General features: G+C 41.6%; 1 protein-coding gene across 1 annotated transcript in view; it reads left to right on the top strand.

The window, feature by feature from the left end:
* The window catches only part of Armh4 (armadillo like helical domain containing 4), a 112144-nt gene extending 89374 nt beyond the window's left edge, over positions 1–22770 (top strand). Inside the window, exons 10-12 of the mRNA XM_042054089.1 lie at positions 15561–15592; positions 22358–22492; positions 22702–22770. Of these exons, the coding sequence (XP_041910023.1) occupies positions 15561–15592; positions 22358–22492; positions 22702–22770 (236 nt within the window). The remainder of the gene's footprint in view (positions 1–15560; positions 15593–22357; positions 22493–22701) is intronic.
* The last annotated feature ends 2069 nt before the right edge of the window (positions 22771–24839 follow it).

Genomic DNA, 24839 nt, shown 5'->3' on the forward strand with positions numbered 1-24839 from the left:
TTTGTTTTCAGTGTCTTTAAGAAAACCAGTAGGTTTAGACATAAAGCAAAGAAAAACCAGCCTACAGCTCATAACTCCAGCTCATAACCTAGACAACAAAGAGGATCCTAAAAGAGACATACATGGATCTAATCTACAGGGGAAGTAGAAAAAGATAAGATCTCCTATGTAAATTAGAAATTGGGAGTATGGGGATCATGGAAGAGGGTTAAAGGAAAGGGGGAGGGAAGGGAGCAGGCAGAGAAAAAGGTATAGCTCAATTAAATTTTTTTTTTTTTGGTTTTTCGAGACAGGGTTTCCCTGTAGTTTCTAGAGCCTGTCCTGGAACTAGCTCTTGTAGACCAGGCTGGCCTCGAACTCAGAGATCTGCCTGCCTCTGCCTCCCGAGTGCTGGGATTAAAGATGTGCGCCACCACCGCCCTGCTTTAAAACATTTTTTAAAAAGAAAACAAAAGAAAATCTGGAAGTATCGCTGTAGGCAATTTTGATTTGACCAGTTGTGTTGGAGTAGCTTGACTCTCAGAAAGAAAAGCAAACAATATGCCATAGGAAAGAGATTCTTTCCCTTTCTGTGACCCCCCTCCTTCCTTAAATATTTCTAACCCGCCTCAAAAGAAAGGCCAAAAGGAAAAGAACTGAGGTGTATCAAACTAAATTAAAGAATTAACTAAGGATTTCCCAGGGAGCCATGCTATTCACTTGGGATCAGCAGATCATTATGATGGTGCCCCATCCCATGATAAACTGGGACCTCCTTAAGAGAGGTTGAGGCACGGGGAAATGGTTAAAGACAAAAATGATGAAGAAACAGTACTCTGTGGCCATGGTGATTAACAACAGTGGTCTCGGTCCAAGGATAAATAGACAGTTTCTGGGCTGATGACCTTGTAGAAGTACTTTCTGTATGAGGTTGTGGCTACCTCCAAGGAAGTCTGTATATGGTAAAATGTAAAGTCATTTGCATAGTTACTGTCAGTCAATCGTTATTGGTAGAACTTTTTCTTTATGACTCTATTTTGGTTCTGACAGCGTTCATCTTTCTCTCCCAGTAGAAAAGGACTTGGATGGTATTTCAGTTCAAACAGTTTGGACAACTTGGCTATGAGTTCTTGGGCCCTCGTTGCTGATGAGAAGGCTCTTCTGTCCACAAGAATGGGCTATCACTGGAACCTGTCATTCATTATTATCTGGGAGTCATGCAGGGGGAGCATCTGTTCTGCAAGATGTGATGGCCCCAGAAGCTTGGGGGTGGGGCAGTATAGTATAGGTCAAAGTGGAGACAGAAGGTAGAGTGGGTGTGAAGGTTTGGAAGTGAGGCAGGCTTGGCTTACAGAACTGAAATTACATAGGATCTTGTGAGGCAATTGTAATAGCTATACCTTTTTGTAAGGGCAACAAGCTTTGGGGGGATTTTAAGCAGAAAGTAATTACATCAAATTGCCTTGGGCAATGATGGCTTAGAAGGAAATGAGGATACATTTGAGGGACAAGGTAAAGGCTCATCGCAGCGCAGTTAGGAAGAAGTGTGGCAGAAGCCAATGAAAGGGAAGACTGTTCAGGAAACATTTGTCCAATGTCCATTGGGGATCATTTTCGTTCTGTGAATAACCAGGTCTTGAATTAAAGTGTATTAGTTTACCATGGTTGGCATTAAAAATTTGGGAGCAGGCAAGTGTGGTGATGCACTGCTTTTATCCCAACTCTTGGAAAGCAGAGAGCTGGACCTCTATGAGTTTGAAAATGGCCTGGCCTATACAGTGAGATCTAGGTTAGTCAGAGCTAAATAAAAAGACTCTGTCTCAATAATAATAAGAAGAAGAAGAAGGAGAAGGAGTAGGAGAAGGAGGAGGAGGAAGAGGAGAAGGAGGAGGAGGAGGAGGAGGAGGAGGAGGAGGAGAAGAAGGAGGAGGAGGAGGAGGAGGAGGAGGAGGAGGAGGAGGAGAAGGAGAAGAAGAAGAAGAAGAAGAAGAAGAAGAAGAAGAAGAAGAAGAAGAAGAAGAAGAAGAAGAAGAAGAAGAAGAAGAAGAAGAAGAAGAAGAAGAAGAAGAAGAAGAAGAAGAAGAAGAAGAAGAAGAAAGTTTTCCCAGGGATGACTGTTCTTGCTGAAGCCTGCTCCAAAACCTTCTGTGTTGAAGATAAAACTTCACACAAATCTTGGGAAATTTTCCTTGTAACTTTGTCTCACAGGGAAAGTGGCTGCTATTTGCTTAGCTTCTTAATGCACATTTGTAACTTACCACAGTGTTAATGGCCTTTAGACTCCTACATTATGAAGAAAATAAATGTATTATTAATAATGTGGATAGTTATATTGCCAATTAAATGAAAGGCTTCTAGCTGCTCCATCTGAAAAGGATTCAGGATTCGTTTGCTCCTAGGTAAAAACAGATCTATTTTGGTAGATGGGTGACTTGGGGGCCTTTGACACCAGACAACCCATAAGTGCATGTGGAAATGAATCTCGGCGGCAATCAGATTTTATTTCTAGTGGCTAATTGATGCTCAGAGATTTGGGATTTAATTATGCATGCTTGAAAATAAAAGAGAGAGAATTTGATTTCTTTTAAACCTAACTGTACAAGGCTTTGTTGTTATTTTCTATTTCACATCACCTGGTCCTCATTAGAGCCTCAGTAAATATTGGCTACATTGTAGAACTCTCCTAATTTTATTGAAATATATCAAATTTTAAACCTCATTCAATCTCTGGTTAAATACCCCCAGTGAATTGAAGGTAGGGTCATGAGAAGATATTTTCATGCTAATGTGCATATAGCAGCTTTATTCAGAAAACCTAAAATTTAGAAGCAACCTGTGTCCATCACCAGAAATAGATGAGCAAGTTGTGTTTCATACCTAGAGTGGGGTATCATTCAGGCTTAAGGAAGGGGACTATAAATCATAGTACACCATGGATGCTCTTGAGAACAATATGGTAGCTAGAACATGGCAGTCACAAGGGCAAATACTGAATGATTCTAGTTATGGAAGGTTTAGAGAGTCATAAAGGAAGAGTGTAAAACAGTGGCCACTGGAAGAAAGGAGACAGGGAGCCAGTATTCTGGAGGTCACTGGTGGGATGGATGACAGCAGCATGGTCATACTTAATGTCATCAAGCTGCACACTTGACAATGGCTATAATGGTACCACACATATTATGTGTAATACTATACACAGGTGTGTCTCACAAGGAGAGATTTAAAAATAGAAAACATGAATCAGGCATATAGCCCTGAGTCTAGCTCAGCTGCTTTTTGTTCGGAATTGACTCCAGATGATACCGTCATTTCAGAGAAACAGCTTAAACAGATCATTTCAGTAAGAACACTTCTGCACTGGCCCCATTTGCTCCAGTAGAGGACAGCATGAGGGCCATCCCTGGGGACTGAGGCAGGGTGGGTTGAGCATGTGTGGATGGAATATGAGTTCTGCTTTTTCTTGGTTGCACTTCCTTGACGTCTTGAATGATACAGATCATTCTTTGCCCCATCTTTTATTATTGAGCACTTTCATTTTCTTTCACGTAGAACAATAATTTCTAGGTTCGTGGCGTAAAAAGAGTTCATTTTTATGGCTGGACAATATGCCATTGTGTTTTGTGTTTTGTCTGTTAGTTGGTAGATATTTGAGTTGTTTATTCATTTGGATATTTGCATGGTTCTGGTGTTAATATTTTTTTCTTTTTTTATGGTTTATTTTTTTATATTTAAAAATTTCCATCTCCTCCCCTCCTCCTCCCCCTTCCCTCCAATCATTTGCTTAAAAACCTGTTTTCAGCCCTTTAGATGTGTACTTAAGAGTGAATTAATTATAAGGGAATTATTAGGGAGCTGACTGGTTGTTTTCTGCAGTGGTTTCAATTTCTATCTTAATCAATACTTGTCAGGTCCTGTCATTTTTAAACAGGCCTTCTGGTTTAAACTGGTCATGAAGTAGTATCTCACTTAGGCTTTGATTTGCATTTCTCTAGTGACTCATGACACTCAGCATATTTTTATATGCTTGTTGGTTGTTTGCATGAATGCTATTAGTTGGAGGCTTGGAGCTAGAAAATATGTTAGCAGAAGGATACAGACACAGTGTTATGTACTATATAGGTCTATTCATATGCTGTGTTCTAAACATGTACAATTCAGGAAGCAGATTAGTAGTTCCTGGGGATGCTGTGGGGCAGCCCTTTCAGATTGATATACTAACGTAATTCGGAACTCATTAGAGGTAGTGGCTGCATAGCATTGTAAATGTGTTGAATGCTGTTGAGTTATCTCTTTAAAACTCCCATTTTTGCTACAAGAATGTTGTTCCAGTTTTTTTTTTAAGTACCTAGTTTGATATTAAACCCGAATCTCTAGTTTTAGTTTTTGCAGTGGGGTGGAATGGGTGACTGTGGATTCTCACCTTCTGCTAGAATGCAGGGAAATACTGGATAAATCACAGCATTCTCAAAGCATGTTGATCATGATAGTGTACATACCTGATCTTTTTTTTTTTTTTGGGTTTTTCGAGACAGGGTTTCTCTGTGGCTTTAGAGCCTGTCCTGGAACTAGCTCTTGTAGACCAGGCTGGTCTCGAACTCACAGAGATCCGCCTGCCTCTGCCTCCCGAGTGCTGGGATTAAAGGCGTGCGCCACCACCGCCCGGCTGTACATACCTGATCTTGACAAGTAATCTCTTGTTGCCAGAAGAAGCAATGTGAAGCCCAGGCAGTGTCGCTCCTAGGTGATGCGTGGGGGGACTGAGGTTGTGGAGGCAGCGGACCAAACACAGAAACTGGGATGAAACGAAGAGTTTAAAACCAACACATTATCAAGACACGTGGCCTTTGGCTTGTGTGGGGCAGGGAGCAGAGCTGGAGTTTCTGAACGATGGACATTTCTGTGAACATTGCTCCCACTCCCAGGGAAAGAGTAACCCCATACAGAAGCCTGAGAAACCTAGGAGGGTACCCCCTCTTCCTCAGTTTCTGACTGTGAGTGAGGAAGAAAAGACACTGGAAATTCCAGGCTTAACTTTATGATGCAAGGATGTCCAGCTGGGAAAGGAGTCTGGGACCACCCATCCCAGGAAAGTGGGGGCCCTGGTACTAGTGTGCGCAGCACAGGTGAACAGGAAACTACTCGTTTGTTTTCACATTTCTTCAATTCAAGGTCGTTGTGGAAAATTAACCTCCATTGAACAAATAAGTTCACAGAAAAAAAATTCCAATTCATGAAGGAAATAAGTGATCTAGCAGGAGGGAAAGTAAGAGAATGCAGGAAACACCCAGTTGTGAGTACAGGTGCTCATGCTCCAAGCAGCTAAGAAAGAAGGGAAGGAAAGCAACACCCACAGTGAGCGAGCAGCTGCTCCCATTAGCCCAGGGAGATTTTGCTGAAGAAATTGAAAAGGAAAAAGGCGAAGTCTGGTGCCCTGACCCGTTCTTCTGTGTTGGATAGCCCAGGGAAAGGTCAAGTAACTCATTTAATGGCAGGCAAGTTCCACCCTTGAGTATATTTACTGTGATGCTTGAGTGTCTTGTTTTAACATAGAAAAGCCTGCACATGACTCATGTCTACAACTTGATGAGTTTGGAGATAAATACACATTCCCCGACACCAAGACCATAAACAAAGCTGCCACCTCCCAACGTTTACTCCTGCCCCCTTCAGCTTTATCAGCATCATTATTTTCTGTTAAGAACCCTTAACACAAGCAGTACTTTCTAAATGAATGGGACTTAAGTTACGCAAACACAATGTACAATCATGTATGTAGACATGTCAGATTATAATGATCGTTTCACAGTGCATACATATACAGGGGACCAAACCGGACTCTCTGAATGTGGCTGACGGTGGAGGAGGACTGAGAAACCAAGGACAATGGCGATGAGCCTGAACTCTACAGCATGGACGGGCTCACTGTGAGCCTTGTCAGTTTGGTTGCTCACCTTCCTGGACTTAGGGGGAGTTGGGAGGACCTTGGACTTAACATAATGAAGGGAACCCTGATGGCCCTTTGGCTTGGAGAGGGAGGGAGTGGGGGTATGGGTGGAAGGGAGGGGAGGGAAGGGGGAGGAGGAGGGAAGGAGATGGAAATTTTTAATAAAAAATGAGAAAAAATAAAATATTCAATTGAAAAAAATAGAAAAAAACATTGGTTTATACTTTAACAAAAGGCTTTTACTGTTGGCTTCAGGTATTGTCGTGTATGGAAGATCCCGAGACTTATTTATTTTACAGAACTGTAGGTTCCCCCGTTAAACCATCAATGTCTTAGGCAGATATTGGTCTTAATTTCTCTTGAGACTGTAGCTTAACATTAGCACTTTGGAGAGGGAAGCCTCGTGAAATTTTAAGTGTGACTGTATGAACACAAACCCTGAAGCAGCCTCTAAAACCACATTAGTGCTCATGGAGTGCTCTGCTGATGATTGACTTCACCTGTTGCCTGTGTCAAAGCAGCGGGAAATGGGCGCTTTGTCTGATTAAATAAAATTATGTCCAAAACTCTAGATGAGAGCTCTTTCCAGGAAATATCCTGTAAACCTCAGCTCTGCGTCCAAACCATGGCTTTTGTCATTGAAACCCAGAAGTCATATAAAGAAGAGTGGTGTCATGTGGCTGTGTCTTAAAGCTAATGTGCTCCACCATGCTACATAGAAACCGAGCATGAAGAAGGCTGTGTGCAGGGCTAATGGGATCTTTAACTCTGGTTAACATGGGGTGTGAGTTTCATGTCAATGGCTCTGTTAAGCAGCTTACCTGGCCTCTTTTTTCTTCCAGTGGACTTGTGGAAACAGGAAACATTCTATTAAACAATAAAGTGGGTTCTAGCATCCCACTAACTGGGTGTGTATGTAAAGAAAATGGAGTAAGCATATCAAAGAATATGCAACTCCTACATTTGCTGCAGCTCTATTAATGCTGGTCAGGCTATGGGGTCACTGAGGTCTCCGCTGATGTCACTGGATAAAGACTGTGAGTCCGTACAGGCCAGAGTGTTACTCGACCAGGAAAGGAAGAAGTTCTGCAATCTCTGACAACTTGGAAGGAGTTGGAGATGTTTGTATTTGATGAAAGAAGCCAGGCCCAGAAAGGCAAGTGCTGTGTGAGCTCATGGATACGTGGGCTTTAGAAATCATCTCAGAGGAGCAGAGCATAGAATGGTGCTTACCAGAGTCTGGAAAGTCTAGAAGGACGGGAGATATGAGAGATCATAGGACAGGCACAGTAACACAACTTCACAGAGTTAAGCAAATGCAATATAAAAGAATGCAACACATCTTTTGAATCATACAAATGTCCCACAGCATAAACAAATGTAACATGTCTTAAAATAATATTCACAGAAGGTTTAGAAGAGTTCTAAAATTCCCAGCACAAACCATAAATTTTTAAGGAGGGAGAGATAACCCTGGACTTGATCATCACACACTGCCTGCCAATTCCAAATTCCTGCATCCCGCCCCACAGATGCATGCAATAATCACCTGTTGATTAACATAATGAAGAATAAAGTATTTTCTGTTCATAACCACTGGTTGGAGAGAGATCAGGTAGTTAAAACACGAGAAGGCTTGAGGAGGGGAGAAGTTAGTCCTGCTGAGTGAGAGATCTTGAGCCCCAGTGCTCAGTGGTGCTTTCAGGGCGTCAGAGTCGAAAACCAGTGCTCCTTCACCTCTCTCAGTTGTGCAGGGTGGAAGCTGAACAATTGTTGCTCTTCTGCTAAACAGTGGGAAGCAGTGTTGTATGCCTTCCATTTAGGGAAGGGCATCTCCTTCATTTAGGCACGATATGTTTACATGTGGCTTAGGTTTATGACCACCTTCTCATCACAGAAGTTGTGACAATACCATATATAATTTGTCATTGTTAACATGGTTATCATTAAATGACCCTTGCAGGTACTAAGTTAATTTTAAGGCAGTCCTTTGGAATCTTATCAGCCTAACTGCTCAGTAAATAAAGATATTTTTAACGCTACTTGGAAAGTAGAGATTAGGTTATCTAGCTTCTCGGTGTCCTTCGCTGTAAATATGACTTCAGAGCCCTCAGAATTAATTGCTTCTTGAACACATAGTTACTGCTCACTTAGCCCTGTGCCGAGAAGTAGGCCATTCCGCCTGTTGGAATCTTGCTGTTCTGTAGTTATGTGAAGAATGAAGCATTATGGGAGGGGTTTATGTGACTTGAAGGCAGGTGGATTTAGGCTCTCTAGAGACTAATCCATAGACAAACAAATTCAGCATTTACCTTTTCTTTTATAAACACACATTTAATACTTACAGGGCAATAGTTTTTTTTCTTATTAAGTGCTATGTGTAAATAGAAAAACTAAGCAACAGAGGGAGAGAGGGGGCTGGTTTTCATTTGGATTGACAGGGTAGAAACACCCTGAAATTTAGGTGGATACACTTTGATAAAACAAGAACCAGTGTATGGTTGTCATTTTATATTTTTGGAGAAATACAAACTTCCCTTTCTCTTGATTCGGACAAAAGATACTTAAGTCTTAAAATAATTGAAAAAACATTGCTGATACATGCTTCACTACAGAGGCTGCATTTATGAGCCTTTCAGAATGGAACGTGAACTAAATGGACTGTGCTGTGATGTATATCTTCACAGTACTGTGTAGAAAGGAAATATTTTACAAATCCAGACTTACTGAATTTTTTTCAGTTAGAATTCCATCAGGTAAAAGGCCTTTGGATTGGACCTGTAACCAAGTTACCACTGCTTTTGATTCTCAGCTGGCAATAGGATGACTCAGCCTCTAGAATCTTGTGAGCCAGTTCATTAGACAGCTCTTTCTCCCCATCTCTTTCCTCTTTCACCCTTCCTTTCCTTCTTGGTCTTCCCCCCCCCCACCACCATCTCTGGTTTTGCTTCTCTGGAGAACCTTAACTAATATATCTTTGTACCCCAAGGTTATCCATTTTCTTAATTCGTTTCTACCTATATGCTAGTGATTCACAGGCTCTTTCCGTGTGGATTTCTGCATAGCCACATGCTGTGATCTGGATGTAAAATTTCCTCTACAGACTCTATTTAAACACTTGGTCTCAACTCATGGAGTTGCTTTGAGAGGTTGTAGAACTTTTGAGAAGTGGGACCTAGCTGGAGGGAAGGGGTTAGTGAAGGGTGGGCCTTGGAGATATATGTAGCCCAGTTCTGCTTCCTGTCTGTTTTCTCTTTCCTGATCTGTTGAGATGTGAGAACCCTAATTCCCCCACTACCATGAGTTCCACTATGCATCACCCTCTGTGGCAGACTGTTCCCTTTCAAACCATAAGTGAAAGTGAATTACTCTCCTTAACTTGCTTCTTTAAGATATTTTGTCACTGATGAGAATAGGAACTGACACAGGACATTTTTTAGCCACAGTAAGTATGTTCGTGAATGTTCTACCTTATTTCTTTCTTCCTCCTTGGGGTTTTTGTAGTTTGTGCTTTTGGCATGGCTCATGCATATCAGTCACTATACTAAGTGTCCTCGGTATTGCTCATTCTGAGTTTTAAGTTTGAGGAGCACTCAGGTGCTGCAACCCCAGAACACACAAGGAGCTGGAAATATACAAGCTATGATGAAACTATAAACTCTAGCTTAATTCTGTCTGGATGAGAGCCGCACAGGAGAGACAGGAACCCTAGCACTCAACACTCACCACCCCAGTTCCCTTCCTTAGAGGGAGTAAGGGACAAAGACAGACATGCATCACAAAACACACAAAGGGTAGCTGACAGTCAGGAGGGGACACACAGAAAGCAAAATAAAGGACAATATTTGCCAAAGAGTTGCAGGCAGGGAAGAGAAGATAAGCAAGGAGTCAAGAAAGGATCCTCTCCCGTTTTTCATAAGCCTTTTCCTCCATAACTCAGCAAAGCCTTTACATGTGCTCAAGTGTGATTGCTTTAACCCTCCTTATGGTGGCCTCTTGAACAAGCTGTAGAACCATCACTAGACAAGAAAAGGCAACCAGCTCCTGACCTTGTGCCATCACTTTGAGCTAAAATAAGCCTCTTCTATCATTCCCAGCCTCTGGTATTTTTGTTATAGCAATGGAAAAAGTGAATATAGCTAGTGATGCTGAATATTTTTTCATATTCTTATTGGCTGTCCTCTGGAGAAATGTCTGTTCAGATCCTTTTCCCTTTTCGACTTTGCTGTTGTTTTGAGTTATGGTCTCACTATGTAACCCCAACTCGCCTGGAATTTGCTAAATAGACAGGGCTAGTTTTGAATGTATCCACCTGTCTCTGCCTTCTGAGTATTAGGATTATTTTAAATTAGTATTTCCCTTCTTGCTTTTGAGCCATTTTAGTCTCATATAGTTTGGGTATTTACTCTTTACCAGATAAGTGATTTTTCAAATATTTGGTTTTGTTTCATATGGATTTTAGGTTGTGTCTCTGATTTCTGTGAAAAAAAATAATATTAGAGTTTTGATGAAGAGCTCAGTGAATCAACAGATTGTTTGAACTCTGTGGACATTCCAACAATCAACATGTTTATTTGGTATCCAGTAACTTTGCTCAATCCAACTATAAGTTCTTCCATATAACAAGCTTAATAAAAACCCAGAGACAAAGTTTGGGGTTCAACCTGAAGGTCAGAAAAGCAAAACAGCCAGTCACTGGCTCTTACCTCTACCTCAGTCCATAATAGTGATCCTGCCTCCAGGAAACTCAGAATGAGACTGAGCCTGAGAGCTGTGCCCTCCCGTTTTATAATTCTCTCAAGGGCTGGGATTAAAGGCATGCACCACCACCACCCGGTTTCTATGTCAAACTAGTGTGGCTACTGGGATTAAATGTGTTTGTCATCACTGCCTGGTCTGTAAGACTGACCAGTGGGGCTGTTTTTCTCTGGTCTTCAGGCAAGCTTCATTTATTAAAATGCTAATGAAATATCACTATACTTCCAGATTTTATGTGTGTATTTATGTGTGTATGCATGCATGTGTGTTTATGCATGTGTTAATATGCCTTATGTGTGTGTGTGCATGTGCGTGCCTGTGTGCATTTGTGGGTGTGCACCTGTGCATTTGTATCTCTCTGTCTGGATGTACGTGGCACAGTTTTAGGGTTGTGTCTTTAAAAGATTGTGGATTTTAATTTATATTTTCCCATTTAACTTATTTCCAAGTAGACGGCCTTTTCTCCTTATTATCTAAATCTACCAGCTAGGACTTCAGCTGCTGTATCGAGCAGAAGTGGCAACATTAGGCATTCCTGTGTCCCTGATCTTATGACAAAAACCCTTCAGCTTCTTACCAGGGAGTATATCAGCTGAGGACTTTTGTTGTGGCCTTTATTCAAGCCTACTTTTGGTCTGGATACTTCTATCCATTCCCTACTTGAAGGAGAATGGTGGTCTTCTTTGAGTGCTTTGCTTTTCAGATTCCGTTAAACTAAATTTTGAGACACAAACTAGCTTCAGTGGGACTAGTGTCTGTACCTGTCATCTGGGGAACTCACCAAGTGGAAAGACCTCAACTTCTCTGGCCCCTCACAGTCAGGAATTTACTACCAACTTCAAGTTGTAAAAGTTTGCAGAGTTTTGTGGGGGTTAAAATGTGTTTTCCCCTTAATTAAGAAGTAGTTCAAAATCATATATAATGTAGCAAGTCTCAAGAGAGATAGAGAATAAAAGAAATATTGTCCTTAATTCCACCTCTTGTAATTTAATTTGGTTACTTTTTTGATGTGCCTTACTTTATTTACACATAGTATTTTTCCTCTGGGGCTGTGGGGAGAGCTCCCTCTGTGGGAGGCTCACAGGGATACAGGACTTGAATCTACAGACTTTGATAATTCTTTTGCTTTAAATAACTTCACCTTGAGGGATTGGAGTGACATCTCAGTGGTTAAGAGCACTGGCTGCTCCTCCAGATCTGGGTTCGAGTCTCGGCAACTATATGGTAGCTCACGATCATCTGAAATTCCAGCTCCAGGGGATTAGGAACCCTCTTCTGGGCTCCATGGACACCAGGAACACATGTTGCATACAGACATACATGCAGGCAAAACACCCATACATATAAAATCTTTAAAAAATATTCTGAAATTTTATTCCACTCTGTAGACACTGCCTGGGACAAGTTTCTAAACTATTTTTAGATTTTTGTCTAAAACATTTTAGACTTATTATCTATTTTAGACTTATAATCTTCTAACCTCAATTAAGGCAATAATGGTAATCCCCTGCACCCATGCCCACAGGTCAGCCTGATCTAGACACACCCCTACACACATGCCCCAAGATCAGTCTGATCTAGACACACCTCTGCCCGTGTGCCCCCAGGTCAGCCTGATTTAAGCACACCCCTGCACACGTGTTCCCAGGTCAGTCTGATCTAGACACACCCCTGCACACGTGCCCTAAGATCAGTCTGATCTAGACACACCCCTGCACACATGCCCCCAGATCAGTCTGAACTAGACACACCCCTGCACACATGCCCACAGGTCAGTCTGACCTAGACACACCCATGCATGTGTGCCTCCAGGTCAGTCTGACCTAGACACACCCCTGCACACGTGCCCCCAGATCAGTCTGATCTAAGCACACCCCTGCACACATGCCCACAGGTCAGTCTGATCTAGACACACCCCTGCACACGTGCCCCCAGGTCAGTCTGATCTAAACACAACCTCACTGAGACTCTCTCACCAGGCAAATCTTCACAGTGTCAAATGGACAACTAAAATATCCACCACGGGCCAGAAAGACGGCTCAGTGAGTAACGGTACTTGCCACCAAGTCTGTTGAGCTGAGTTTGACCCCTAGGACCCACATGCTTAGAGGATACAAATCCCCCAGGTAGTAGTTGTCCTCTGAGTTTCATATGTGCACTGTGGCAGGAGTACACATAAAGCACACACACACACACACACACACACACACACACACACCACTGAAAATTACCAACCAAATTCTGAAACCTAGCCATCACAGACTCCATATAATTTACTCCACAGACTTCACACATAGGTAGCTGCTTTCCAGGAGAGGAACAAGTTGAAAATGCTCCTCTTGGCCATGAGTCTCTTATAGTGGAAAAGCCTACGGGTGCCTTAAATCCAGCCTTGATCTTTGCCTCCTGTCCTTCTGCTCAGAGAGTAGTCACCCTGTGCCAGCTACGCTGTCTTCTCTGTATAATACCCAGACAACTTCCTGCTTCTGGACTCTGTTCCTCACTTTCTCATAGCCTACACTGCTTCCTGTCATCCACCTCTTAGAGACTTGAGAAGTGACCCCCTTTCTCACTGGAACTAGGTCTCATAGCATCTGTTAACTTATTATAGAAACAATAGGGCTCAATGCTTGGCCAAACATCATATACATAGCAAATATTTTTTGAATTAGTGAATGCATTTTGAATATTCTCTTGCTCACATTGAAATCTGCTTTGGATTTGAGATACAGTGACACAAGCCCCAGATTTCATTGTCTTTCTTCTCCCTGTTTGAATTCTATATCTGATTCTATGTTGTAATTTTATATATGACATTTCTAGTCTTCACAATGGTCTCCCGGAGCGTCTATCATCTTTCGTCTTTGCCTAGTGGGGGTTGAGGGTCTTCGGGCTCCGTAGTTCCTCTAGGGTCAGCAGCTGACCTCCCTTCTTGGTGGACTCACTCCTACCAGCACCAACTCCTGGCCTGGTACTGAAGTTCCTAGATGTGTTTGTTCTGACCTTCCTATAAACGTGATCCTATCCTGATAGTCACCTCATCTCTGTCTGCACCAGATGGCACAGAGCAATGAGGGAAGAACAAGCCTGAGAAGTTGAAGCCAATTAAAGGAGATGGGAAAGCCAAGGATATCTCCACATTTGGGATGGGTGTCAGAGAAGTCTCACTCCGAGAACTCAGGCTGGCATTCCTGTGAGCATTCACCAGTTGACTGCAGGCATCTCTTAGTTTCTCTGAATCTCAGTTCCCCCTTCTTTTCTATGAGCATACATGGTCTCATACTGTAGTTGAGGCCTACCCTAAATTTGAACAGTCCTCATGACTCAGCCTCTGAATGCTGAGCTTGTGGACAGGAGCCACCACAGCTGGCTTGTGAGCATAGGCTTATCTGACTCTCATGCTTGTCAACGCATGGATCACATGCTACAATGCATGTGCTTTGTAAGAAATAGTCATAGCCATGTCGGCATAATCAAACACATTATTGTGGGTGTCAGATTGCAAATGGAGGTGCTAACGTCTTGAGTAGAGTATTCTTATTCCAGGGGTCCCAAATAATGGTTCATGGCCAACTCTTAGTGGCCTCTTGTTTTTATACAACTTGTGAGCAAGCAATTTTTTATATTTTAATTTGACTTTAAAAGAAAATGACTATGACATATAAATATTACATAAAATTCAAATCTCGGTGTCTATAAACAGAGTTCATTAGAACATAGCTGAGCACAATTGCTTATAGACTGTCCAGGGCTGCTTTTGTACTGCAGCAGCAGAATGGGTAGCTATGAATGACTGTAGCCATATTGAGCTCATACATTTACTCTCTGACTCTTCAGGAAAAAGCTCAGTGTCCTCCTGTTCTGCTTGCTGAAAAAATCCCAGAAAGAAAGGGAACTGTAAAGAAACCTCATTTTTCACCTCTAGTTTGTTTGCTGAATTCTTTTGCTTGATAGTGAAGATAAAATGAAGATGCACTGTCTCCCCCCACTCACTTTTCTGTGCGTAAATGACAAGCTCACTGATGTGCCAACGTAACACTGAAAGTCAGGGAAGAGCGAAGTGCCCATCTCCAGTTTCCAGCCCCCCTTCACACTTTGAATGACGCCTGTCTCTGCTGTTGAAACTCCAAATGCTTGTTATCGGGATCTTCAGAAAATTACTTAGCTGGTCTTCACCACGCCCTTCACTCATGTTTCTTCCATTATTAATACTGGTTATTGTAGAGTAATGACTTCTTGGCCCCACTCTTTCTTCTCCAAACATGGTGGCAATCCTTCTCTTTGGAGCCATAGCTGTGCTCCCTTGGTGCTCCACTGCCCCCTCCCTCCCTATTCTCTCCTATCCTGGGTGCTTCAAGTGAAGCATTCTCGTTAATCCTAAGAACAGAGACAAATAAGGCACCAGGTTAAAGAAAAACTATCACAGGGAGAAAATGAACACAACACCATGAAAGTCATTCCCAGTCCCTTTCCTCGGGCCTTCTCCTAATGCATTGAATAGTAGCTAGAACTTTGTTGGCATACAAAAATATTCTCTATTCATTTAGTAATGGCAGGGGAGTGCTTTTTGCTCTCTGTTGCATTTCTAAGTAAGTGGCTTCGTGGCACATACCTCTAATCTCAGCATTCTAAAGCAGAGGCTGGCAAATCTCTAAGTTCAAGGCCAGCCTGTTCTACATAGAAAGTTCCAGAACAGCCAGACTATGTAGAAAGACCCAGCCTCAAAAAAATTTATTGTTGTCATTTTGTTAATATTGTTGATATTTTTAGTATATTCTGTGCAAAATAGTTCAGTGTATCAAGTTAACAAGTTAGTGCAATACTGTGAAATATTAGTAGGAGATGACTATTTATATCCAATTCTCTTGTTTTTTCCTAGTGAGAAGCTGGATGGAAAAGCTAAAAGACAAGGTAAGGAGCATTTCTTCTTCCCTTTGACTTATACTGAAGGGTAAATAGAAGATCCGCAAAGCAGTGGAGCTCCCACGTGTTACCATATGTATACATAAGACATAAATATGCATGTGATAAAACGTCATAACTTTGGAGGAAAGCTATGATGAGCATAAGAGAGTGTGGAGGGAGGAAAGGGAAGGGACAAATGTTGTACTTAAACCACAATCTAAAACAACAACAATAATAAGAGCTTCAATTTGCTGCTCTGGGCCTCCCACGGAAAGAGATATTCCCTTCAGATTCCTTCACTGGGAGCACAGAAGACAGACACCTAATTCTCTGGAGCTCCAGCACCTCTCCTCCCCACCTCATGTGTGTGTGTGTGTGTGTGTGTGTGTGTGTGTGTGTGTGTGTGTGTGTGTGTGTGTCTTGGGGGTATATATTCATGTGTGTGCAGGCATGTGTGTTTATGCATGTATGGAGGCCACAGATTGAGTCAGGTGTCTTCCTCTGTCACTCTCTACCTTACTCTTTTGAGGCAGGATCTCTTGCTGAACCCAGAGCTGATGGATTTGGGGTACACTGGCAGCCAGCAAGCCCCAGCAATTCTCCCATCTCCACTCCTTACAGCACTGGGGTTACAGTCATGAGAGAGACCTACCATCTACTTGCAATGTGGGTTCTGGGATCTGAACTCAGATCCTGTAGTTGTACAGCAAGAACTCTCAAAACATGATTTTTTAGGTGTATTCATTTTATTTTGTGTATATGAGCATTTTGCTTTAATGTATATAAACTGAAGTCACAAACAGTTGTGAGTCATCACTGGGAATGGAGCCTGGGTCCTCTGCCAGAGCAGCCAGTGCTCTCTCTTAATCACTGAGCCTTCTCTTCAGTCCCAAGGAGCAAGACACCTTAACCACTGAACCATCCCCTTATTGTGACAAATGCATAAGCATTTACCTTATTGTCACTTATTGTGACAAACGTATGAGCATTTACTGTGAGTGGTATGCCCAGCTGAGTAACATCCTTGATCTACGTGGTAGAGTTTCCTTTAGAAGACGTTGGCAGTGTTGGTCAGCTCTGTCTGTGGAACAGGAAGCTGCCCTAGGTGTACTTACTGCAATGCTGCTTCTCACAAGGTTCTAGCAAGCCACCCTGTCTAGATGGGCAGCTGTGGAAAGTGCCTCCCTCTCCTGTACACGTTCAACCCACCGAATGGTGGTATTAATTCCTTTCCATGTGCACACTTTTATTTTCTTTGATTTTCAAGCCTCTCCAGGTTTCCACATTGATTAGCTTTGTAGTTTTAACTGCAACTGCTCCTCAAAATATTGGTGGAAGCCTTAGTTCCTTGGTACAGCCTGTGTCAGATTCCATTAGCTCAGCTCAGCTCATCTTTAATTGGGACTTCAGTTGCTTGAAAATCTTTTTAATGGCCAGGCATTTAATTGTCTTCAGTTCCCCAGCCTCAAAACATCTCGGCTTATGGCTTTCCATATATTTTGTTTTATTATTTGAGCCAGTTTTCCTATATTGGAATTAATAGTTTTTAATTTTGCTACAATTTTATGTTAAAGAATAGGACATTCAATTGCAATTAAAATTATGGAATTTTAATAGTTCTCACTACCCTTTTATTTCTCAGTAGAATTTGCATATATGTAGTTTTTTAGAGTGAGGTTATTTTGTTTTCATGCATGTTAAAAGTAGCAAAAGAAACTCCCAGGCTGCTGAGGCCGGTGGCTGCCATCTTTGTTGTTTGTTGTGGGTCTAGTTATGTCAAAGGATACGTTCAGATGGACAGAAAGATTTAGAAGAATATCCTGAGAGATTTCTAAAATTTATTCCAAAAATGATTAAAATGGGCTTAAAGTTTGGCAGAAAGCTGCATTGAGGTTAGATATTTTAAACTTTATAATCTGTATGTAAATATCAGTTCTTATGAGTTACCCTGTTCAGAAGCAATTTGCAAGCTACTGCCTCTGATGAAAGTCACTGAATCCTTTAGACATAACCTAAACATGTATTGAACTGGGTTCTTTAGTCAAGCCAGAATACCCTCTCAATCTAGTCTCGTGAGTTGTTCTGATAGCAGGTCTCTGTTGGCTATGGGAGCTTTAGGAAAGAAGGTGTTTTCAAAAGTCCTGGTTTGTTTCTTTTGTTGATTTTTCAGGTTTTGATGTTAATATTAAGGTCAATTGTGAGTACAGGAAGCTCCTGCCCAACACAGCTGCAGTCAAAGGTTCATGGGTAGAACCACAGAAACATGCCAAACTGCTTCAGTTTGATGATATATCATTTTGACCTTCATTCCCAAGTAATTCATTATTCTGGATGGCATGTCCAACTCAGCTCTCTCCTCATGAATCTGTATGGGCCTTGGTGTCTTAGCCAAGGTTACTACTATTCCTGTGATGAAACACCATGACCAAAAAACAACTTGTGGGGTGGTATATGGTTTAGACTTTGACACTACAGTTTATCATTAGAGGAAGTTGGGACAGGAATTCAAACAGGGCAGGAACCTGATGCAGAGGCCATGGAAGGGTTCTGCTTGCTGGCTTGCTCAGTCTTTCTTTCTTTCTTTCTTTCTTTCTTTCTTTCTTTCTGTCTGTCTGTCTGTCTGTCTGTCTGTCTGTCTGTCTGTCTGTCTTTCTGTCTTTCTTTCTTTTTTGTTTTTTGTTTTTAGTTTTTCAAGACAGGGTTTCTCTGTAGCTTTGAAGTCTGCCCTGGAACTAGCTCTTGTAACCCAGGCTGGCCTCGAACTCACAGAGATCCATGATGCCATTGGGCCAGCATCCTCAAAATCCCAGGAGCTTGTCAGAAACACAGATTCTCAGAACTCACTCCAGAGCTGAGTTAGAAACTCTGAGGATGTGGCCCAGTAGTCTGTGTTCCCAAGCCTGACAAGTCCCTCTGACCTGTGTTCCCATTGGAGAGCTACCGCTGCATAAAAAACACAAGACTCGGAAGAGCAGATCGGAGGCAGTGCATTGCAGTGTGTGTTTACTTATTTGTTTGTTTTTTGAGACAGGGTCCTTTTTTTTCCTGGACACCTGGGAACCCCTCTAGAGTCAAGTCTCTGCCAATTCTAGAATGGCTCCCTTAATTAAGATATATAATTCCTTGTTCCCATATCCACCCTTCCTATATCCCAACCATCCTATTCCCCCAAGCTCTCCCCATCCTCCACTTCATACTTTTCTCTCCCCATTCCCCCTACCCCCCATCCCACCCCACCCTCAAGTTCCCATTTTTTGTTCGGCAATCTTGTCTACTTCCAATATCCAGGAGGATAACTATATGTTTTTCTTTGGATTCATCTTCTTATTTAGCTTCTCTAGAATCACGTCTTTTTTAAAAAAAATATTTTTTATAGTTTATTTAACTTTTATTTTATGTGCCTTGGTGTGAAGGTGTCAGATCCCCTGTCAACTGGATCTTCAGACAGTTGTGAGCTGCCATGTGGGTGCTGGGAACTGAACTCAGGTCCTCTGGAAGAGCAGTCAGTGCTCTTAACCACTGAGCCATCTCTCCAGCCCCAAGATAGCGTCCTTATGTAGCCCAGGTTGACCTCTAACTCACTATGTAGCTAAGGATGGCTTTTGTTTTCTGATCTTCCTGCCTCCACCTCTCAATGCTATGATTGCAAGTATATACACTATGCTTGGTTTAATGTGGTGCTGGGGGCTGAACCCAAGACCTTGTGAGTGCTAGGCAAGGACTCTACCAACTGAACTATGACCTCAGTGCCTTTGGTGGGCTTTTCTTATAGCTTACTTGAAAACAGATGCTTCTGAACAAATGTATTTTCTTAAGAACATTTCAAAGGCAAACACATAAATGCAAGTATGTCTAGTCAAATTTTGTTTACCATATATTTTAGATGCTTAGGCTTTAGGGAGAATACTGTACAATTCATAGGCAAGATATAAACATAAGAACAGCACCAAGAACATCCCTCCCACCTTTAACCTAGTTGTACGACTGCTAACGTTTACCGCCTTGGAGTTTTCATTTGTGAAGACATTCTCCTCCTTATTTCTACCTGAACCATCTGATGATAAATTGCACAGACTATAATCTATTTATTCCTAATTCTTCAGTGCATAGTTTCTGAGAATAAGAACATTGTGTTGTCAAATATGACTGTAGTTTTTAGCTACAGTATATTTATGGTCCCTGGTATCTGCAGTGCAACTTTTTAACAGACCCAATGTGACATTCACAAAAAATATTTCTCCTCTAAAATAAAATCCCATCAGTTATGTAACATATCCCTTTATGATACTTCTCCCATTTCCTTTCTTCATTTTGCAGCTGTCTTTCATTTTTCATAGTACACATATTTATGAAGATATAGATTTCTATATAACATAGAGTGCCTATCATTTTAGACTTGCATGTGTTGTCATGGTTAGACCCACTTTGCACAGTCTTGGTTGGAACAACACATGAATAAACCGTGTGCTCTGGATGCCATTTCTATATGCACATGCACAGCCAGTGATTTTAAACAAAGAAAAGCTACTAGGCAAAATTAAAAGCTTAAAAAATAAGTTCACACCATCTTATTTTGTTTCTGAAAAACATAAACAATAGGCATCTCTGAGGAAGATGTTATTTTGCCTTAGCCAGCTTTGAAGGACAGTGGTTACATAGTATTGGAAGGTGGCTTGACCGCTTCATTCCCATTCTACAATTTACTTGTGACTTTAAGGTAAAGAAGAAGATACCATTCAAAAAGTGAAGGATATAGTTAAATTTGTGTGTGTGTGTGAAATATGACAAGAGTGATATATTTTGAATACCCACATTGTTGGTATGGATTTAAGCTATATATCTGCAGAAGGCTCAGGCAATGTTTGGCAAGTTGATATTCCAAAGAATAGAATGTTTTCTGCTGAATGCATAACTTATAAAAAGTTCATTAATGGGTCTTAAATTTGATTATTCTTCATATTAAATAGGTCTTACATTTCAATACACTGAAAATATTGGTTTTTATTGTTGCATTGTCCAACATTTCCCTATTTGGAAGATGATTGAGTTTTTATAAAACTCAGTGGATCTGCAAGAATTTTAGAAAAGCTGATTTTTCTACAAAGTGTATGAATTTGTTGAAGAATAGGAATTATTTCACCTTTGAAAACAATACTCTGATTTAAAAGAATCTCATTGTTCTTAAATTAATGAAAAAATATTTCCATATTTTGCCCCAATTTGAAACTCTGGTATATGAGAGCTCTGAGGGAGATGCTGAGCACAGGCAAGAGTGTGTGGCTCTGTGAGGCCACCTCTGCTGCTCCACATGAAGGGTTAGAGGAAGAAGAACAGCCTACAGACCTCAGTGCTTTCAGAACCCCCCCCCCGCCTCTATCCAGCTGACTGAATAGTTTTTCTAGATTAGAAATTAGTCCGAAGCTAGGAAGATGACTCTGTGGTTTAAGAGCATTTGTTGCTCTTGCTGAGGACTAGGTTCTATTCCATAACCATTGTGGTGGCTCACGACCATCTCTAACTCTAGTGCTAGATGTAATGGATGCCTTCTGTCCTCTCTTGGTGATGCACATAATACACTCAGACACACATATACACATCACACACAGAGGCAGAAATTAAATAAACAAATCAAAAATGAGAAAGAGGAAGACTCATCCTCTCTCATAAAAACACCTATCTACTTATTCTAGATTTTTAGGTTAAAACTGTGATGCATTTTATCCAGTAGGGGTGCACCCTTTTGCTCTCCCATGAAAAGGATCTGCTCTCCCATAAAAAGGTTCTGGGCTAGTGTGTATACCCACGCAGCCCACTGGAGTTTTACAGTAAAGATCTACCTCAGGACAAGGGCCTTGCTCCAACAGTGGGTGGGTGCTGAGCTATTCGCTGGCGCACTGGGATGTGCAGGGATCATGCTCTTCTCTCAGGACTGAGGTTTCCATAGTGACCTTGGGTATGCTTTGAAACACCTGAGACTCCTTGGGAGCTATCTTTGCTGGCAGCTATCTTTGTGCCCTTTTTGGTCACTGCCCCCCTGAGACTGAGGACACTCTGTTTTGGTCTTGTTCACTGGCTACGTTGCTTCCCTCAGAAATCCACTTCACATGCACGTGTCTGATACTTGTCCTTGTCTTCCAACAATTAACCCATCTCTTAATTCCGGTGCCTTAATTCCTGCCCCCTTTCCTTGTTCTTCATGGTGTTCTCGCCTTCTACTTGTGTGCATGCTTATCTTTCATTTTTTTATTATAATATAACTGAGAAGAGTGAGCTGCAGTGTGGAAGGGAGGGCAAGAGAGTGAGAAGTCCCCCTTCACCCTCCAAGGAACACAGTATTCCAGAGGATACTTCAACTCCTTGGCATGCGACTCAGGCTGTTTCCAATTTATTGCATTTTAATAGCCCTGGCATTCTCAGAAGCCCACTCCATCCATCTTTACTACAAATTATATTTCTGTCATCAAAAATTGATGTTGACAAATGTGCATAATCAGGTGGCTGGAGGGGCCACTGGGTCTGGCTGATTTATTTCAGAACTTACTTCTAAGGGATTTGAAATATCAAAAAAAAGGTTGTTATTTTTCTCTGTTGCTTTCTTCCTCCAAAGCCCCAAAGCAGAACCTTTGTTATAGGTTCCCTTTTAAATTATAACATAGCAGACAGAAGGATTCAAAGCATCTCAAAACCTGCTGCTATGTACAGGGACACGGAACCCGGAATCCTGTGGTTCATGTAGCATCCTGATACCTGTCTCTTTCCTCCTCTCTTCAGGCTGGGTACATGTCTGGAATGCTGGTGCCTGTTGGGGTAGGGATAGCTGGAGCCTTGTTCATCTTGGGAGCACTCTACAGCATTAAGGTTATGAATCGCCGAAGAAGAAATGGCTTCAAAAGGCATAAAAGGAAGGTATGCAAGAAACAAGAGCAAAGCTAAATGGTTGCAGAGAGTTCTTCCCTGCTTGCCTAATTTGCCTGATAAAGTACAGAGGATTTAATGGTTCAGGAAAGCCTTCTGTTGAGGGTGTTTTGTATTATCTGCTCCCCATTCTTTAGAGTGGGTTTGCTCCTTGGCTTTGCAGAGAAAGAATTTAATGCTTTCCTGTTTTCTTCCCCCAGCAGAAAGAATTCAACAGCATGCAGGACAGAGTGATGCTGCTAGCAGACAGCTCAGAAGACGAATTCTGAATTGGACTTGGGTTTAATGCAATGAGATCATTGTTTTATTTTTTATTTGAGGGCAAAAAGAAGAAAGAAAATAAATAAATAGCAACAATATCTCACCACCTTGCTGCTGCTGGGCCTCATGTCCAGCCCTCATCTCTGCTGGAGAGTAGATTTTTCTTGTGCTAAGCAGAAAAGACGCCCTGTACACTAAATGTAGCATGCAGTGTTCAGTTATTCTGCAGTGTTTGCCATCACCAAGGGCTGCAATTCAGAAGCACAGAGCACACATGTTCAGTAGCTGGGTTAGGCAGAGTAAATACATTGTATTTTTCTACTGCCTTTTCCTTGGTTTGGATTACTGGACTGAAAATGGTGTTGTCATGAAAGCATCCTTGATTTGGATAAACAGTTTCTAAGGAAGAGTAACTCCACATAATCCTCCTATAGGTTTTTGAAATTGTTGGCTTGTGGACATCGGTGGACCCTATGTCTGCATCAAGGACGAGTTATCACTTGGAATGAAAACTTCCTTCTGAGACACCCAAGCCAATTAGGGTTATGTGCAGGTCTACAGATATCTTGAGTTAAGCCTTTAAGTCTCAGTTTTTATTTTTTCGTCTCTTAGTCTCACTGTTAGTAAGAAATAATGCACTAAAAATTATACACTAAAGAGCCCTTAGCCTTAATGTATGCTTGCTTTCTTAAATACTGTTAGTCTAATGGGTGTGATGAAGGATTCCTGTTTGCTTATCATTACAAAATATTCTATTGGTATATTACTGAAATTAACCGAGAAGGATAAAGAAGGATAACATGAAGATAAGGGGGTGTAGGCTTCCGGAGTGTTTGCCCCTGCTACTTGGTTCTGTATTTATGTGATAAGTCAGAGGATCACTCTTCACGTCTACGATCTTACTGTGGAAGGAGTGGGCCACCAGTGGTCTTTTTTGACTTTATTAGAAAAGGCAGGCATTCTTTAGTAGAAGGTAACCCAGTGGCCTGAGTCCTCATGTATAAATAAACTCTAGCCATCACACAGGTGGTATGATGAATTATTAGATCCTTTCTCATTTTTCTTGGAATGCAATTCCCTCTTCTATACCGAATAATACATTCAAACACCCTGTTTGAGTGCATTGCATTTAGCAGTATGGCTTGGATCAATTCCAAGGATAGATAAAGGTTACCAGTAGTGCTGTTACCATGGAGAATCTGTTCATAGACATTACAGCCTATCCCTACTCAGACAGGGTCTATTTGATTACTCCTCATAGCTTCTGGGTGGGAAAGAATATATATTTTTTCCATTCTACTGAAGATGGAATGTAAGCGGAGGAGAGAAAGAATTAATCATCAGTTGCATCTGCAAACTCAGCATGAGGACCACCTTAAACCTAAACTATGTGCTGTATTTTCAGTTCTGGCCCTTTCTCCCATGCTCTGAAAGATACAAATGAATTTTTCCCACAATTTCTTCCATCCCACATGAATTTATGTATCATTTCTAGAGAACTAAAGGGAAATGGAATCCATTTTTGAATGATGGTTAGCTTTCTCTCTCTCTCTCTCTCTCTCTCTCTCTCTCTCTCTCTCTCTCTCACACACACACACACACACACACAATGTTTTCATCAAGTAAGTTTAACTCTTTTGATCAAGAAAGCAACTGTGTAAAACTGATAAGGGAAATGATAAGTCCGATGGAGACAAACAAAAACTAGCGTTCCTAAATGGGGTTGAAGTCAGATTTTTTAAAGTAGACTGGGAACATAAGTGATGACTTTCACGGGTGAGTCAGTCTCACTGGGAGAGCTGTCCTGCTTCTGAGTAAGTGGTGCTTTCTAAGAGCAGACTCTTGCTGTGCTCCTCAGACTTCAAGCCAGCGAGCGTGAGGGGACATTGTACCTGCATTCTTGACAAGATGTATGTAGCAAACTAACAATAGGTTCTTTTAATTCAAGGACACATGGGCAATGTGGATGGTCAGTCATGCCTAGAGATTCTCAAACTGTAGCTTTAGATTAACTCAGGGCTGCCTCTTCAAACTGCTGTATAGAAAGGCCATAAGTAACAGTCACATGTTCACAGTG

This window comes from Arvicola amphibius, chromosome 13 (genome assembly GCF_903992535.2).
Source record: "Arvicola amphibius chromosome 13, mArvAmp1.2, whole genome shotgun sequence".
In the NCBI taxonomy this organism is placed as follows: Eukaryota; Metazoa; Chordata; class Mammalia; order Rodentia; family Cricetidae; genus Arvicola; species Arvicola amphibius.